This window comes from Podarcis liolepis (genome assembly GCF_965112155.1).
Source record: "Podarcis liolepis genome assembly, chromosome: 7".
Classification (NCBI taxonomy): domain Eukaryota; kingdom Metazoa; phylum Chordata; class Lepidosauria; order Squamata; family Lacertidae; genus Podarcis; species Podarcis liolepis.
The window spans coordinates 12923950-12941894 of NC_139561.1; the positions used below are offsets into that span (position 1 = coordinate 12923950).

The 17945-nt window shown below is 42.3% G+C and overlaps 1 protein-coding gene across 4 annotated transcripts in view; it reads left to right on the forward strand.

Annotated features, from left to right (window-relative positions):
* SPEN (spen family transcriptional repressor) overlaps positions 1 to 17945 on the forward strand; it is a 66250-nt gene that overhangs the window by 8251 nt on the left and 40054 nt on the right. For all 4 annotated transcript variants that reach the window (XM_083514560.1, XM_083514561.1, XM_083514563.1 and 1 more), the window contains exons 2-3: positions 8803 to 9123; positions 12271 to 12747. In XM_083514560.1, coding sequence (XP_083370686.1) covers positions 8803 to 9123; positions 12271 to 12747 — 798 coding nt within the window. The remainder of the gene's footprint in view (positions 1 to 8802; positions 9124 to 12270; positions 12748 to 17945) is intronic.

The window sequence follows — 17945 nt, forward strand, 5'->3', positions numbered from 1 at the left end:
CCCTCAGGTTGCATACTTCCTTGGTTAACCTTTTGGGGGGGGGGAAATGCCAACAGTGGGCATGGCAAATGCCAAAGTAGGTAGAGATACTGAGCACAGACATGCAACATACACATTCACTCTCCCTGCTTAACAGTTAGGCTTGGAAAAAGCATTTGAGCCTTTATGGGAGCCCAGTTATGTGATCTTCCTGGAGATTACAGCTGGGAGGCTTGACCTTTCTTTAGCTGCATTCTCCATAAAGATTACTCAGTTCTCCATCCCTCCCCCCAGAAGAAACCTCAACAACTACTCTTGCAAAAAACGTTCTGTTTGAGCCACTAGACAGATTTTTTCCAAGCTTAATTGTGATGGGGGTGAAAAGGGGACACTGGGGGCTGGATAGGGAGGCCCCATGGGCTGCATCCATACCACTGACTTATACACACACATTCCCAGAGCACTTCTTGAAAGGTTTCTTTAATTTATTTTTAAAACTAATATTCCACCCTTTGTCATAAGACTCCACGGTGAGTTGCAATAATAAATGCATAGAATAAACATTAATAAAACACTTGTAAAATGGAGTTGTTCTTGAGATTAAGGCATCCCTCCTAGTGTATTAAAGGCTGGGTACCCTATTTTATTAATGGTTGTTGGTTTATATTTTGCTATATATTGCCTTGGCTCTTAAAAAGTGGTATGGAAAACTAACATGATCATATGTTCCTTATAATCTGATGCAAGGAATTTATTTCATTCTCTTCCCCCACCCTACTGTGTTGTTCTTCAGTGAGCTTGGGTCCCAGTTCCAGGAGCTGTAAGCCTCTTACAGCAACACTCGCCAGGGAAAACAAGGTTGAAGGTGCAGTCCAGTCCAAACAAACCAGGGTCAGACACCTGGAATCAGTTCAGGTGCAAAGCATGATGCAGAGGCTATGCCAGGCAGCAGTCCGAGGTCAATACCTCAGAGAGTCCAGGCAAAGTGCAGCACAACAAGGAGGGGAGATGAGGCTTGGAAACAAGGAACCAGTGATATAGGAAGTTACTTGCAACTCGGAGGCTCAAGTGGCAGACTTTGTGTACTCAGACCTCCTAGACCACACCCTAACCACAGTTACTGGTGGTGAAGGAGTTTCAGGGATTACTTACTCATGAGGATGCCCTTGACTCATGAGGCTCTGTGGACTTTGGGTCCACAGAGTATGTTCTGTTGTCAGTCTGGCCCAGAACTGGACCTTTTGGTGCCAGCAGATGCAGGGAGCGGGGCTTCCGCCTTCTCCTTTGATCCTCAACACTGATTCTGGGGGACACTGCCTGATCCCCAAGGGCCTTGGCTTGTGGGAAATCTGGTTTGTCCTTCAAAGACAGCACTTAGTGTCTGGTATTGGGTCAGGATTAGTCTTGACATACTGCCTCCAATCTCTGGGCTTATACGGGGAAGTCATTGCAATTTGACTCCTACATAATTGCTCCCATGGTACTAGCTCCGAGTTAGAACTATGCAGAGGCAGTGTTAGAAACTGAAATATGAAATATTATGTTCATTTTTCACATGGTTTAGTCCTTTCCCTTGCCCCCCCTCTAATATTCTTCAGAGGGGCTCTTCTCCAGTCTTCAAAGAGTAGCTGGAAGTGGGAAGGTAGGAAAAAGGTCCTCCTTTCCTTCCATTCTGAAATCTGAAATCTTAGGCACACTACTGCACCCAGAGCTCAGAAACTGCTTGCCCTACTGAAATTCCCTGTCACAAAATGCGCCTAGAACAATGGGGGTTTTGAACACTGTGCAGAGGTCATGGGGGCCTTGCTTCTGTCAAACCACAGATGTAGGAAGTATGTTGCCTTAATGGTGGCAAGCTATGTTATGTTTTGTAGAAAGGGAAACTTTTTTAAAAAAGCAAAAGTGCTGAGTATCAAAACATTTGAAAATTAAACCTAGTAAGTTGGTCATGTCCATTAATTTCCATGGGTCTGTTCTTAGTAGGACTAATGTTCAATACAACCATATAAGGTTGCAAGTTGATTCACTTGTGAAACATTTTCCAAAGCAACAGAAGCTGTTCTGACATGTGTTGTGGTACCCTGAGACTTTCATTGTGGTCTGTGGACAGCAGCCTTGAGCAAGTGCAGCCCCACAAGTGGTAACGGTCTTTGGTTTCGCCATCAGTCTGAAGAAACACAATTTTTTAAGGAAAGCAAAAGAGAATCTCTAAAACCAGTAGGTGGGGTGATCTCCCTTTTGGCTAACTTTCCCCATGTTAGGGAATTCTCTTCACTTGGGAACAGGACATCTCTGATGAGGCAGTGCCAAGATGGCCTTTAGGACACTTGAGTGACATCAACCTGACTGGGAGCTACATTCAGGTAGATATGGCTGGGCTGTCTTTGGCTGATGCATTTGATGGTTCCTGCTCCTCCCTCTTGATTTTCAGAACACCTCTTTTCTGTTTGTGTAAGTCTCCTTAGCCTCATGTTACAATGGGAAAACACAGGACTCTGAACTATTTGCGCCTGCTGCAAGAGCAATTGGAGGACATAACTTAGCCCTTATTGTTCAGGGGCCCAGCCTTTATTTCTAAAACTTACAACTTCTTTGAAGACTCAGGTAGAACTCTGTGTGCCCACATGTTCTTCTCCCTATACCACTGCAAGTCTTATGCAGTCCCAACTGGTGCCATGACATATTCAGAAACGAACTCTCGTTCTCCGTGGCAGGAAGTCTCATGTCAAAATGATTACTAGGCTCATGCCTTGCCTTTAGTCTTGTAGTACTTGATCTGCACACCTGTGACCTGGGAGAGCAGGGTTTGAATCCCCACCCAGCCATAAAGCTCACTGAGTGACCGTGGGCCACTCACCATCTCTTAGCCTGACCTGCCTCAGAGGTTTGCTGTGAGAATGAAGTAGGGAGGAAGAGAACCATGATATCATTGGAAGATAAAGGTGCTGTATAAACCAACCAACCAATATTTTCCCCACTCTGAATTGATGCATTGGCAAACTAATCAAAAACCTCAGTCTTGCATACTTGCACCTTCACTGTCTCCCCTCCCCTTAAAAAAAATAATGCCTGTGCTCTTTCGCTTCGTGTGGGGTATGTGTGTGTTTTAATTCCAAACTGGTGCACTGATGATCCTTGAGGGTGGGTGGGTTGTATACTGCATTTGAAAATAGCTGTCATCTGCCATTCTTTCGAGGATAGACTGGAATGATGCACAGTCTGAAATTCTGTCAGCAGCTTGAAAACTGGCACTGGCCACCCAGATCTGTGGATGCCAGGAAGAGCTGCTGTGTGCTCCTTATGTGTCTGTGGTGAAAGCCAAAATGCACTGGCAGCTTAGAGCTGCAACCAGTTCAATTTAATGCCACTGAAGACTTCTTTGGAACTGGGCTTTCTTGTTTTTTCAAAGGCATGCCACCTCCAGCTAGTTATCCCTTGATGTGAGGGAAAATGTGAAGTGTTTAATCCGGCAAGAGGGGGAGAGCTATATGGAATGGCCCTTTTTTTTTTGCAACACCTCCCTTTTAGGTTAACCAAACATGCCCTGGATGTTGAGGGCATTGAACTTAAGCATAGTTTTTGAAAGAAGGATGCACACTGTCCCGGAGAACAGTTCTGAGGATGGCCATGTGCCATTTCCTTTACAGTAATGCTTTTTTGCTATATGTTCAGCATTTATCGCAGTGCGGTCAGTGTGATAAAACTAGCCGCTTGCTACATGCCTGTGACAACAACTGCTTAGCAACTAACTGTAACATGAAACAAGTGTTTGATGTTTTGATGGAGCTTATAGTGAAGAAGTAGGTACTGTTACTCTTTGCCTGGAAGACCTTCAGCATGCCTAACTCCTCTGGATTTATCATCTTAACTGTGTAAATTTTATGTGATATAGAATTTTCTCTTGAGCTAGGGCAGATCCACACCAAACATTTAAAACAGATCCAACATACATTTCAAGCACATGACTTCCTCAAAAGAATTAGTATTTTTCACCATACAGACCTACAGTTCTTTGTACCCATAACAAACTACAGTTCCTGGTATTCCTTGGGGAAAGCCATGTTCTTTAAATATGGAGCTGCCCGTACTTGCCTGAAATTAACATAGATAATTACTAGGACTCCAGTAAATATGGAGGAAAGAGCTTGCAACTTCCTTACCTATTTTTATAGACATATACAAGCAGACTAATGGGAAATGGTAACAGGGAACATAAGATTATTGCCCTGCTCATGCCATTAAATCAGTATATCTGTAGGTGTTCCAGGTCTGCAATACCTATAATTTGTTTGGGCATTGGTTTTTTTTAAATGCGTGTGTTGCTAACCAGCTTATGTGCCCGTGGGATAGTGTGTGTGTGTGGGGGGGGGAGATAGAGATTTTAATTGAATAGAATATATGCATTCACATTGTTAGTAGTGCTGTTGACCTCACTTGGTTGGGCTGTGTTTGCATGAACAAAGATGAGCAATATGAACACACCTATAGTGCTTAGCAAGAGCCTGTAGTACCTGTACATGTGTCTATGCACCCTCCTCCAATTCCGTGATAGATTTGAGCAAAGCTGGTGTTTGTCTAAAGAAGAGTGACTTGTAAAAATGTGAATGGCAGGTTCTGGAATCTCCCCCCCACAACCGCCACATTTAGCACACTTTCTTTTTGGTTAAACACACATTGCAGCAGTTGTGAATATGGTTTTCTCCTAATCAGTGTTGTTAATTAAGCCAATTTCTGCCTTGAGCCCTTGGAATCTGTTGCCAGCAAATAAACAGCAGCAGTTTAGTTCTGCTTTCAGTAGCTTGGGAGAACCTAGTTTTGCAAACCACAAGCTCTTTTTCACAGCTATGCTTTAAAAAGGACTAAATTGACCAATAATGACTGTATAAAATGCATGTGTGAAATCTAGATATTGTGTTAGTCTTTGGAATGAGTACTAACTAAGTCAGATTCAGTGATGGAATATTGACTTTTAAACTTCCGGTCACCATATCCCTGTTACCATGAAATTCCTATTTTTGGAAAACAGCCCCACATTGGCTCTTGCTCTTTCCGTTTATATTTTGTTAAGCTGTCCTATTTTTTTCTGGTGGCCTTTGCAAACTTCTGCCTCCCCAGATTTAATGTCCTCAGTGTCGTAATCTTTTGTAATCAGTTTTACTAATTATAGTTAACAAACAAAAATGCTAACATGCACATCATTAACTTAGGTTGCTATGGAGTGTGATGATGGATTATTGCAGACAGTTTCCTCAGGTCTCCCCATTTCCCCAGTTCAGCTGAGGCTTGTCTCATGGTGACACGTAGCCTAAGGATGACAATGAAGAAATCTACTTAATTAAGCCTGGAAAAATACCACCTGCCCCAGGATCCATTGTGGAGGAAGAAAGAGGAGAGGGGGAAGCACAGCTGCCCTGTTGGCTTCTTTGTGGTAGCCTGGTCTAAGGTGAATGTGCTGATCATGTTTAAGTCCAGAAAAACTGGCTTAGTGTGGCCTTGTGGTTGAGTAATTGACAAGGGGCCCTGAGTCCCAGTTTTGCTGTTCTGTCTTCTGGAGCCTTCAGGTGCCTTAAAGGAACAGATCAACTGAAAGGTCTTACACTTGTTCCAGAGAACTAAGAAAAGGGCTTCATGCCCCCCAGAGGATTCTACTTGCAGAAAGAGCTTCATAGAAGCCACTGAAAAGCAAACCATACAATGAGACCAGCTTGTCTGACATGCTGCGAGTTACTTATTGATTAACATGAATTATGCAAGGTGGGGAAGGTTGCTAAAAAAGAGCAACAAGAGGAGCTTTGTTTTCATGGGGATCTTTAGAGCCAGCATGCAGCAAATCCCCCCTCCCCCCCTTGCTGTGTTTTTTATCTGTTTGCTTCTTGGAAAGGCCGAAGTAAGTAAAGAGAGCTGGAGGAAGCGTTTTCACAAGGGCTCTTTTCAGCATGGTGAAGGTCATGATGGCTCCTGTCCTTTTTGTTTCTCTTTCCCAACGAAGGTTACCCTCACAAAAGCTTTTCTCTGCTGTTTCTCCTTCCTTGTTGTGGCTCTTGCAAATGCCACCGTGAAAAATGCTCTCCCTTTCCTCCATTGCCTGTCCTCCGGCAGCCCTTCAGAAAGCCTCTCTTCTCCTTGCCGTGCATTGTTCTGCTGCAGTAAATGATCCCGTGATGCAACATTGCAGATCTTTTCCCTCCCCTCCCTTCTGGATCTGATAGCATGAAGCAATGCAGCTCCCCTCCCCGCGGGAACTGCCACCACAGGAGCAGTTTGGAGAGTAGCCAATGGGTGGGGCTGGGCTGGATCACTAGGCAGATTAATCTTCACGGTGGGTGACTAAAAGGTATGTGCAATTAAAAAGGCGCAGGCGATGCTAGGGCACAGAGCGTTGAAAGCCTTCCTGCTCGCACAGCTGCTTTGTCTTAAGGGTTGTTGTGTATGTTGCTGAGGATGTGTAACTTTTACTCTCTCCTCCTTGAAAAGCAGCTGCCACACGCATCCCAGTGGCTTGTTGCATGAGAAGACATGCTGTGCCAAATAGTTACACAGCCCTGAGATTTAGGTGTGGGTGAACAAGTATTGTGCAATCTGTGTTAGGGCTGAAAAAAATAGGGCAATCTCTGTGGTAGTAATCTGGCAATAGTGTCTCCAGCTGTGCCTGGTTTTAAAACTGTAGATGGAGAAATTGGACTGCATAGGTTTCCTTCCTCCCACAGATATTGTAAATTTGGCCTGTGCCTCTGATGATAGGAAAGTTCCTTAAACCAGCACAGACCATTTATCCATCTAGCCTAGTATTAGGCTCTCTGACTGGCTGTGGCCCTTTGGGCTCTTGGATTCGGAGGCCTTTCCTGTCACCTGCTTCTGAAATCTCCAGGCATTGAGCCTGGGACTTGCTACATGCAAAGTATGTGTTCTGCTACGGAGCTGTGCCCCCCTCCTTTGATTGGCTGTGCTGATTTCTCCAATGCAGCCAGTGAGCTTCGTGTAGCTAGCAGAGATTTCAAGGCTGGGAGTCCTACATCGCCCCATCAGTTGTTTTTGAAAACACTTAAGAGTCATCTGAACAGAACGTGCTCTACTACCCCTTGCACTGTACGAGGTTTCTACACCCCATGAGTCTTGGACCAGCTAGCATTGGAGAACTTGAAGCAAGTAATAACCCTCAAATTCTGTGGCGGGATTTCTGCTTCTACTGAAGAGCATTAGTGGCCCCCTTGTTCCCTGTGGCAGAGATGTAGGGCCTTTCCTGGCAATACTCAGCAGGTTTCCCTTCCTGTGGAACTTCTTTGGTGGTGCCAATTCTCACACATGGATGAATCTGTGGATTTCGCTAGTGTCTATGAGCCTGGAGAGAGAATGACGCTGAGGGAATTGTGAGGCTGACACATTTTTTTTGCCATGTGGCTAGTCCATGTTTTTGACTCTTGTTCTTTCACTGCTTGGGCCCAAAACTTCTAATTCAGACTCTTGAAAATGGAGTCAGGTGTGTCAAAATTGGAAGCTGGATGGTTCTTTTTCTCAGCTATAATTAAAGGGTAATTAAAGATACATGAAGGTTGTCTGACAACCTTGGTTGTTCTTGCACTTTCTCTAGTGAGATAGCACTGTTTTGTCATCTTTCTCCAGGTTAGTTTATTTTCTGTTTTAAAAAGGAGCATTTATAAAACATCTGTGGAACTGTAATGCTTACAGAATAACTTACTTTGTTCAAAGGAGCTGGGAGTTCAGTTAAAGGGTCTTTACAGGTGGATTTATTAAAACTGGATTATTTCAGAACTTCCATCTTGTCTATCCAGTTTGGGAACATTAAAAATATTTCCAGGGGCTGTATCAAATTAGTCATACTCAAAGCAGACATGTCTGTTGATTTCAATAGGACTATCTTGTGTATTGGCTTCAAACCCACATTTGTAAATTAGTGGTCAAACAGATCCCCTGCTCGCTGGGGTTGCAAAAAACACAGAAACTTCCTTGGTTGACTGGTGTGTGCAAACTGTGGTGCTGATATCCAGGGATATGAAATGTTTTATCTGGTTTTTCCTAGGAATTCCCAAATATTCTTCCAAACCTGGCTGAAGCTGCGATTTACAGCATTGTTTAGATAGTAAGCCCATGGGCAGGACTTGGTTATTAGTTCAATTTTTAAAACTGTATAGCAGTGCCTTGCAAATAATAAATATTATTACTAAACTGTGAGCAAGTTGGAAAATACACACATTCAATAAATCCTTTGATCTGGTTACTTTTAAGGCTGATTGAACTGAAGCATATTGGAGCTGTGGCATACCTTTATGTAAAAGACTTTTTCTTTCAGTATAAAGCATAATTTAAAAAAAATATATATATTTAGGGGTATTCAAAACTGAATATTGTATCACAGCTTTGTTTGTTTGTTTGTTTACTTACTTCCTTATAAAGTGTGAGGGGAAGGATAGGAGCAGCTGAGTAAAAAAACAGTTTGTTTGAAACTTTGTTTCTAACAGACTAAAGCCATGATGTGAAGCACAGTTACTGCAATGAAAGTTTAACAGGAATAAATTCAAAATAAATATGCAAGTCTAACTTTTATTGTGTGAGCCAATGGTTGCGACATCATCCCTAACATCGACAGACACTAAATACACAATAAAATCATAAGCAAATCTAACAGAAACCTTTGTTTACAAGGACAGATAAAACAGAGGGGAGTCACATATGGATTGCAGAATAAATATGCTTAGCATCACAGCCTCAGTGCTGGAAATTTCAGCCAACTAAAATGTGGTTTGACAACATGTTCTGTCTGTGTGAGCCTTTAATACATATTATTTTTCTTTCTTTCTCCCCTAGATATGGACGTGTTGAAAGTGTCAAAATTCTCCCCAAAAGGGGGTCAGAAGGTGGCGTGGCAGCCTTTGTGGATTTTGTGGACATCAAGAGTGCCCAGAAGGCACACAACTCTGTCAACAAAATGGGAGATAGAGACCTTCGGACGGATTATAATGAACCGGGAACCATTCCTAGCGCTGCTCGGGGATTGGATGATACAGTTTCCATAGCATCTCGTAGTAGAGAGGTTTCTGGGTTCAGAGGAGGTGGTGGTGGGCCCACGTATGGCCCACCACCATCGCTTCATGCACGGGAAGGACGCTATGAGCGGAGACTTGATGGGTAAGTTCCAAGGTTTCACTAGGCAGGTATTTTGTATTTGATGTGGTGAGAAACACAAACTCCTGTATAGGGCCCCCAGATGGATTTAAAATTTGGGGATTTATCTGCGTTTCCTATTTTGGGTTTGGAAACGGAAGTGATTCCCGCCCCAGTGGCTGGTATCTTGTGGATCTGTAGAGGATATTTCCTGCAGCTGGTTGGATACTTGGTCCTAAGACGGAAGACTTCCGATGGTCATCCTCGATTATGGAGCTATTCTTCTAGAACAATCTCATTCTTGGATAACGTTAAGGCTTTACTCGGATGTATCCTTATTATCAAATGGAGCTATTTCGCTACTGCAAGCCTCAAAACCCAGTATGGAGTATCTTCAGAATATAGAATCTACAGAGTCTTGGAGAAGCTTCATGGCTAGTTTTTTCAGGGTTTTTCTGGTGTGCATAGTTTATGTATAGAACTGGATTGATTCCAAAAATTTCTAGTAGGCTTTTTAAAAGTTATGCATTCATCGTCTTGGATTCTACAAACAACCTCTAGCCATGGGAATACATTGTGGTATGGTGAAGACAGCAGAAGGCAGCTTTTGATGTTTCCACTTTTGGATCTACACCACTTCCGTATATCTTGGGATTACTGTTCCTCATGGTATTGGCAAAAGTGAAGGAGATGGACACTGCTAAATCTTGGAAATTACAGGCCATCTGTTAAGGTGCTGGAATAATGGCTACTACCTCGAATTTGTGGGATGGTACACAGCCAAGATCCCAGTGGCCCAGGGGAGTGGATTACTATCTAGACTTGTTAAGAGCGCACTTGTCACTGTACAGTTAAAAGGCACTTTAGCTTTAAAGACACTCTGTTGATAATCAGCTTGTGGATACATAAAGAGAAAATTGACTTTGTTGGATGGTTACAAAGATGGACAGAGGATGTCTGCTAGCCAGCAGTGAGACATTCATCTATTCATATCTTGGTGTATTTTCTACCAACTGTTTGATTCAGACTTAGAGCTGGAGTCACTCTTTTTTGTTGGATATACCTAGACGTGATTTGCTGCCTGAAGAATGAAGTCTGGGGGTTACAGAGTCCTCATGTCAATCTGGGACAACTGGCTTCCAGTGGATTTTTTCCCCTGTTTGTCACTAAGATTTTTTTTCTTGCTCGCTCATCTAAAATATCATTTTGACACCCTTGCCCATTAAGAAGGTGGATTACCCCTATAAGAGGGGCCAAAATTGGGGAAGTTATGTTCACAATTCTCTCCCTAGATTTAATTGGGAATATAGGTCGTGTTTCCACACTTGGAAAAGGTTGGTATGTCCTGCCCTGTGTATATTAGCTCCTCTCCTAACCCAAGTCAATCCCTCTTTCCACTAACTCCAGTAGTAATTAGTACTAATAGATAATCAGCACTGCTGTAGTCATTAGATTTTCAGCTCTGCTAGTTCTTTTGTCTGTCTTCTGTGTCCTTCTAATGGATAAGGAGGTCTTTTACTATACCAGTAACCCTCTAGGAGTATTGCTTCTGTTCCTTTATTACACCAGCTCTCACTGGCATAATGTTCCATAGGGTGCAAAGTGCTGCTTGTTTTTCTTCTTTTAAGGAAGAAGACACACATGCACACACACGTGCACACATTTGGAAACAGTTTGCTGCCTTATTTGCCTGTAGCTGCAAATAATTGGAAATGTATTTTGTGCATTTTGGAATTTTGCTTTGCATTTCTGCTAAGACAACTCTGAATTGCTCAAGAGGCAGGAATTCAGAGAAAAGAAAGCCTTTAAGATTCATCAAGCACCTTCATCTCAGGGATTACTAGCCCTGTGCTTGAGATGCATGTGTAGGAAGAGAGAGAAATTTATAATCAAGGAAGATTCTAATCCACTCTTAAGACTAAACAAAAGAAAAATACAAGAGAGTTCAAGCTTTTGAGAAGATCTGTCCTGGGACCCAGCAGAAGAGGAGGAACTGTGGGGGTGGAGGTGGGAGAGGATTGAGTGCCTAGAACTGAAGTAGCTGTGAATTGGTTTTCAAAGAAGACTGTTGGAACAAAGGGAGATGGCTTAAAACCCTTCTTCCTAAAATGGGGCTTTAAATTTTGCAACTAACTCAGGCTCTGGCTTATTACTAAATCCACAAACATTTCCTGTTGAATTACTATTTTTCTTGATTAGCCATGCCGCTAAAGATTGGCCATCCTTTTACTTTTAATAAATTAGAGTACTAAACTATTGGAAGCCTTCTGGGTCATTTTGCTTTCTGTTTTGAACTACTATCCTATGAAAATACTCATCAGTGTTCTGGGCCATAGAACTGAGTCACAGGCACAGTGTTCTCATTAACTCTGAAGTACATAGTAGAGCAAACTGCTGATTATTTATGTGGAGTATAGAAACTGGCAATTAGCTTTATTCTTTAAATATTAATACCCCACTTTTCTTTGATTCAAAGCTGCTTACAAAAATGCCCACAGCTTACCAGTAAATCTTGCTTTGGGGACTTAACGCCTTTTGTGGGCATGGCTTTGTCTCCGCATTGTCTGTGGCACTTAAAAGTACCTACCTCTTGGATAATTAATAGGATCAATGTATTGAGCATTCGCTGTTTTGACATTATATCCAAGGAATCTTAGCAACTAAAATGCTAACAGTAACTTGCCTTTTCTGGACTCATGCTTTTCACAGGGGCTTTCATGGCCAGCCAAACATTTAGCAAAAGATCTTCAGCATACCCATGCAATGAAAAATATGAATAGTTGTAACTATTTAGAATCCTAGAGCATTGTGCTCCTAGAATAATTATATTTTAAATTGGTGGTTTTTCAAAAAAAAAACCTATATGAAAATCATTCAGGGCCCAGAAGATCATTAGTTTGTTCTGTGATGCAGAACTCTGGTCATGAAAGCCCAGTTTATTCAGTGAAGCAGAATCAGTGCCAAGCTGTGCTGTACCTAGATGTAACTGAGGAGTTGTGTGGAAGAACCAAGCTCATTGGTTTTGCTTTATAGTCATTATAGTCATTTAGAGTCATTTATTATTAATATTACTTGTGAAGATTGCCAATGCCACACTAAATGTTTGCATGATTTTGGGACCTTCTCCTCCATCTCTGATTGACATAAATATTTTCCCCCTCCTAAATGCAGGGCTTCAGATAACAGGGAGCGTGCTTATGAACATAGTGCCTATGGACACCATGAACGGGGGACAGGAGGATTTGATCGGACAAGACATTATGATCAGGATTACTATAGAGATCCTCGAGAGCGGACTTTACAACATGGACTCTATTACAGTTCTCGGAGTCGCAGCCCGAGCCGTTTTGATGCTCATGACCCCCGTTACGAGCCTCGGGCCCGGGAGCAGTTTACTTTGCCCAGCGTGGTACACAGGGATATCTACAGGGATGATCTCACACGGGAGGTACGAGGCCGGAGGCCAGAGCGGAATTACCAGCACAGCAGGAGCCGGTCACCACATTCATCCCAGTCTAGGACCCAGTCTCCTCAGAGGCTGGCGAGCCAAGCGTCAAGACCTACTAGGTCCCCTAGTGGCAGCGGCTCTAGGAGCAGATCATCAAGCAGTGATTCAATCAGCAGCAGTAGCAGTACCAGCAGTGACAGGTATGTAAATGCCCCTGTCATATTTATTACTGCCATGTTTTCATCCTGGAATATGAATTCCCAAGGATTACCCATGGGATATTGCAGTGTCCTTTTCTTATTGCTCTATTCCCCTGCCCCCTGAAGACCTGTACCTTCAGCATTTGAGCCCCTGCTTAAGAATGAAGTTGTTGACATTTATATGTACTACATTTCAAAATGTGTCAACTTAAATGGTGCCTCATGGAACAAAGTTAATATGATTGGTTTCATATGGCTTTCCCACTTCTATTTAAAATCCAGTGCCAATTATCAGTCATTGTCTGCCTTGCTTTCTCTTCTCCCACCCCCTGCCTGCATGTGTTTTTTCCAGCAAATTTTGTTAGTTTAAAGGAATAACCTTCTCTTAGTAATGACGCCTGAGAGATGAATGGAGTGTTGGTTTTAAATTGTGGCTGTAGCTGAATGGATTACTGTGGCAAAATAATGTTGTTCAAGCTTAGCAAGGACTTGATAGAAGGATTTTTTTGTTTTGTTTTTATTTTTCAATGAAGAGCTGTGGGAGAATGAGAGAATTTTTGGAATAGAATGTGTATCATATGAAACTGGTTTTAAAGGACTGTATCTTCCTTCCCAGTCAAATTGCATGTGTGTACAGGCGACAGCCATTTTAGGCATGTCCAATTGATGAACAGTTGCTGATGCTTAGGTCCTTTTGGGACGTGGTAGAAGGCAGAACGGGGGTGGAATGGGACAGGGTGAGGCACACTTGTATGTACTGGCACACTTGCTTGTCCTCGAAAGCCATAATTTGCCTATGTGTTTTATGTGAACCATGTCCAAATGTTCATTAAAGGTACTTGGGGAAAGTGCTATAGATGCTTGTAAATAATTGGTAGCTCTGAAAATTAATTTTCTCCAATCAGCAAAGGACTTTGCAAAAGAAGGGCCCAACATTGCAATGTTATCCTCTATTGGTGTCTATAAAAATCTCACCAACTGAAATGTGTTTTCAGTGTTTCATCAAACTAATTTTTGTCTTCCTTATTCTAGTTAGTGCTTGACCACTAGTACAAGGTTTTTGCAGACTTGACTCTGGCATACTTGCCTGAAATACTGATTTGTGTTGCTGAATGTATTATTTCCAGCATTAGATATATAAGCTATTTGCCAAATGGCACCTTAAATCTAGGTTACAATCCCCATTTTTTTTTGCAATGAAATTATTATTATTATTAATTTCATTTGTATACTGCTTTATATTTCAAAGAGGAAAAAAAATCTCAAAGCATTTTACAATACATTAAAACAGAAAATTAAACAACCCAGAATAAAACAAATGCAAGTTTCAAGGGAAATATTCCCTATATTTATTTACCTGCTTAATTTATATAGCTGCCCCATAGCAGAAGTACTCTAGGAAGCCAGTGTGGTGTACTGGTTAGAGTGTCTGACTGGGACCTGGGAGGTCAGGGTTCAAATCCCCATTCAGTCATGAAGCTCACTGGGTGATCTTGGGCCACTCACAGCCTCCTAACCCCTACAGTGACCCTGTGAGGTAGATTAATTGAGGAGCAGGATGAACCATGTACTCAAAGGTGGGATATAAATGCAGTAAAGACTGTAAGTTCTTCTGCTCACCTTCTTAAGAAAGCTGGAGGGGCCAGTCAGATGGAGATGTCAGAGGTCAACCTCTGCAGTTGGACCCATAGCAGTTACAGAACGTGCCTAGTGCCTGGGGAATTTCAAACAGTGATTATTTCACATTGGGCTTGTGAAACTCACATACTTGTGGTGAAGCCCAGCTTTCAAGTAATGTTACTGTAGAGACCACAGAGCTTCTTTTTATCTAGAATGTGTTTCAAGAATTCCACTTGAATTAATTCTTGTGTTTTCTAATGTAGTTGTTGTGATTAATGGACTATGACTCTTTGGTTAAACCAGATGAACTTTAGAAAGAATTTGTCTTCTTTGTTGAAACTTGCCCTTGTCATGGATTTTTAAAAAATTGATTACTTGCATGTATCCTGAGACATGAAGATGAAAATTACTGTAGTGAAAGGTGCTAGAAAAACCACCATGACTTAACATTCAGGCTTCCTGAGACTTGGCTGGAGAGATTGGTTGCTGTCTCTTGCTTACCAGCCTCCTCTCCTGGAGTGAAAGTAGACTTTGGCAAACTTTATTGCATTACATAATACTGGCCATTCCCTCCTGTGGCACCCCCTCCTTTCTTTCCTGCTCTGGAATTTGCCAACTAAGGATGAATCACTTGCTTAAAATGGTATTTAGTGGAGTGTGGGTGGGTTAGGTGCTTCCTGTTCATGGGGACAATTGGGGAAAACTGCTTCAGAACTTAGGCTCAACAAAGGCCATTTTCCATGTGCTTTCGCTCCTGGAGAAGCAATTTGAGTGGAGAACTTCAGCAGGAACGGTATGGTCTGACGTGTGTGTGTGTGTGTGTGTGTGTGTGAGAGAGAGAGAGAGAGATTGATTGATTAGCCTTGTATAAAAGATCTGAATTGTTTCTGTTGCCTGTCATCCCCATGCTAATGGTGCAAACATTCAGGAACATAACTAGTTTCTTCCTTCCTTTCTTAATTTAATATTGGATGTCCCTGCCCCCACCCCTCCATGCATACACACAGTTCTTCAAGAGAAAGAGCCCTGTTCATTTTTACATATTACGTTGTTATGATATTTTTATGTATTTCTTTAGGACAAAGAGAACTTTCTTAAGCCAGAAGCTGAATGATTAAACGCCTGTTGGCTAGCTTCGGTTGCAGGGTTGTAAACTGCGGATTGTGTTAGCTTCTCTCTAGAATAGTAATTTCAAAAGCTGCCTTGTCAGATATGCCTTTCTCTTGCTCTTTAAGGCTCTCCTTAGCTGCTCAGTCTCTTCCAGAGGTGTTAACATTCCTTGCCTTAAGCTGTCCCCTACTGTTCAGCAGTGTGGAGTGTAGCTATCAGGCATGTTGATTTGTGTGTCTGTGTTTAGCGTTTCTTTTCAAGGCTGCTTGCTAGGATGTTCTGTTCCTTTGGGAAGATCTCATCTTAAAATCTTTCAGGAGGACAGGACCCAAGACCATTGTTCATTCAGATGCTTTGCATTCAAAAGCACTTCTTGAATAATTCCGTCTTGAGGCTTTGTTTTCATTTGTACAGGTCTAAGTCAAGGTGCATTTGCAAATCAGCCATGTTTGCAGGGAGTTTATTTGATTTCTGTCTCACCCTTTAGCAAGTTCCCAGTGTGGCGTAGCAAAAATTATAATTACAGTGAAACGAATTAAAAGAAAAACACTGGTATTCCACCTTCCCCCACTCAGATAAGGTGGCCAGAAAAATGTGGGCAAACCAGGCCTCAGGTCTCCACAGCTGATAAGCGATGAGCAGCCTTGTATGCTGTGGGAGCTGCTGTGTCCAAATAGTGTCGACTGTGCAAGGACCTCCTTGTTTGTGTTCCCAGAACCAGTCTGAACTGGAATCATCCAGTCGGATTTGGCCGTGTGCCACCTCCCAAGAGGCTGTGTTAGATGTAGGTCCTGCCGGCCTGGTGTTTTGTTTGTACAAAGCAGAAAGTTGTGGGAGAGAGCTGAGAGAACAAGCAACTCCTCAGCCGCTGTGACAGACAGGGACCTCTGGCCATCCCTAGAAGGGAAGGGCTGATCCCTGGATTTGAAGGGGTGGCTGCTTTAGCCTGGGATGTGTACTCTCCGAGGCACACAGCAGTGCAGAAAACCTTTAATTAGGCGCACGCTAAAGAGCCAGCATCTTTTGAAGTGCTGACTGTTGCACCTTCTATGCTTTATTCATCTTTTGTGTTCAGTCATTATGAACGCTCTCTCTTTATTAGCCCCTGCTGCCTTCTCTGCAGCAAAGGATTGAAGATTTATTTCCTTTTTTTCTTCCAGTTTTGAATTTTGCTGTTGAAAGTAGTGAGCTTGGGCAAAACGACCCCCAACCAGAGCTAGGAGGCCTAACTTTAGAACTTGTTTATGTGACCCCCACTCCAAATATTATTTGATGTGGAGAGTTAGAATTTTTGCCTGATTGACCTGTTTATATTGTCAGGTCTTCACCCCTCACCCACTGTTGTCATCTTCTACTTTCTCTTTTTCAGGTTTGGCTGAGCACATTTATTTATTTGTTTTATTTATCCTATTTTTGCCCCCCCCTTTCCTCCATGAAGCTCAAGTCTGCACACATTATTCTCCCCATTTTATTTGTGAAGGGGGGTGACTGGCCCAAGGTTGCCCAGTGGACTTCATGGCTGATGGGGGAATAGTATGACACTCAACTCCTGATACTTTTGAGTTAATTAATGCGAGAAAACTGATTAATTTGATCATTGTGTAGTTTGTGTGTTGTGTACCTCAGATAGAATTGCTATAAAATTGTTATTGTTTTTGTTCTTGGCAGAAAGAGTTGCAAAGTGGTAGTGATGGTATTGGTAGCATTGAATTAGAAAGGGACATACAATTCTTGTTTTCCAGTATCTCTTCTGTTCTGTGATGGTAGAGTTTCTACTTAGGAAGTTAGATACATTACAAGGATTCTTGTAATGTATCCTTACTCTTACAAAGGATATAGAGTTGAATGAGAATACTGAACTGTCAGAAAGCTGGCAAAATCTGTAGCATCTAATTCTCTGGGTTGGGATACTGACTCAAGTGCAAGTCTGGTACCCAGGAGCTGGCAATAATGTTGCCTTATTTTTGTGCAGCATTGGCAGATGTGATGACACTTAAAGGCACAGAAAATTAGTTTGGCATTGGAGTGCAGATGTTTAAAGTGACAATGACCAACAGGAGGCTTTGAAAGGCACCACTCCCACTTGTAAATTGAACAAGACATTTCAGATCACACCGCTGTTGTAATCTGCTGTTTGAGGAGTAGTGAAGCTTTTGTCTCCCTCGTTGACAGAATCCAGATTAAGAAAGATCAGGATCCAGTCTGTAGATTAAAATAAGTGTGGCTATATCTTCTCCCACTCAAACACACTCTCCATCTATCAGGATTTGAATAGAGAATTGACCTTATGAATATCAGTAAGACCAGTTTTGAACTGGAAAAGTGTTTTCACAGCTGAAACTCTGGCTTTAGATCTCCAGAGCAAGTGAGAGAACACTGGTCATTTAATAATATTGGATTATGTGAATGGTAGGCAGCTTGCACAACTGATCTTCCCTTGAACACCTCACCAAAAGCCTCTCTAAAAG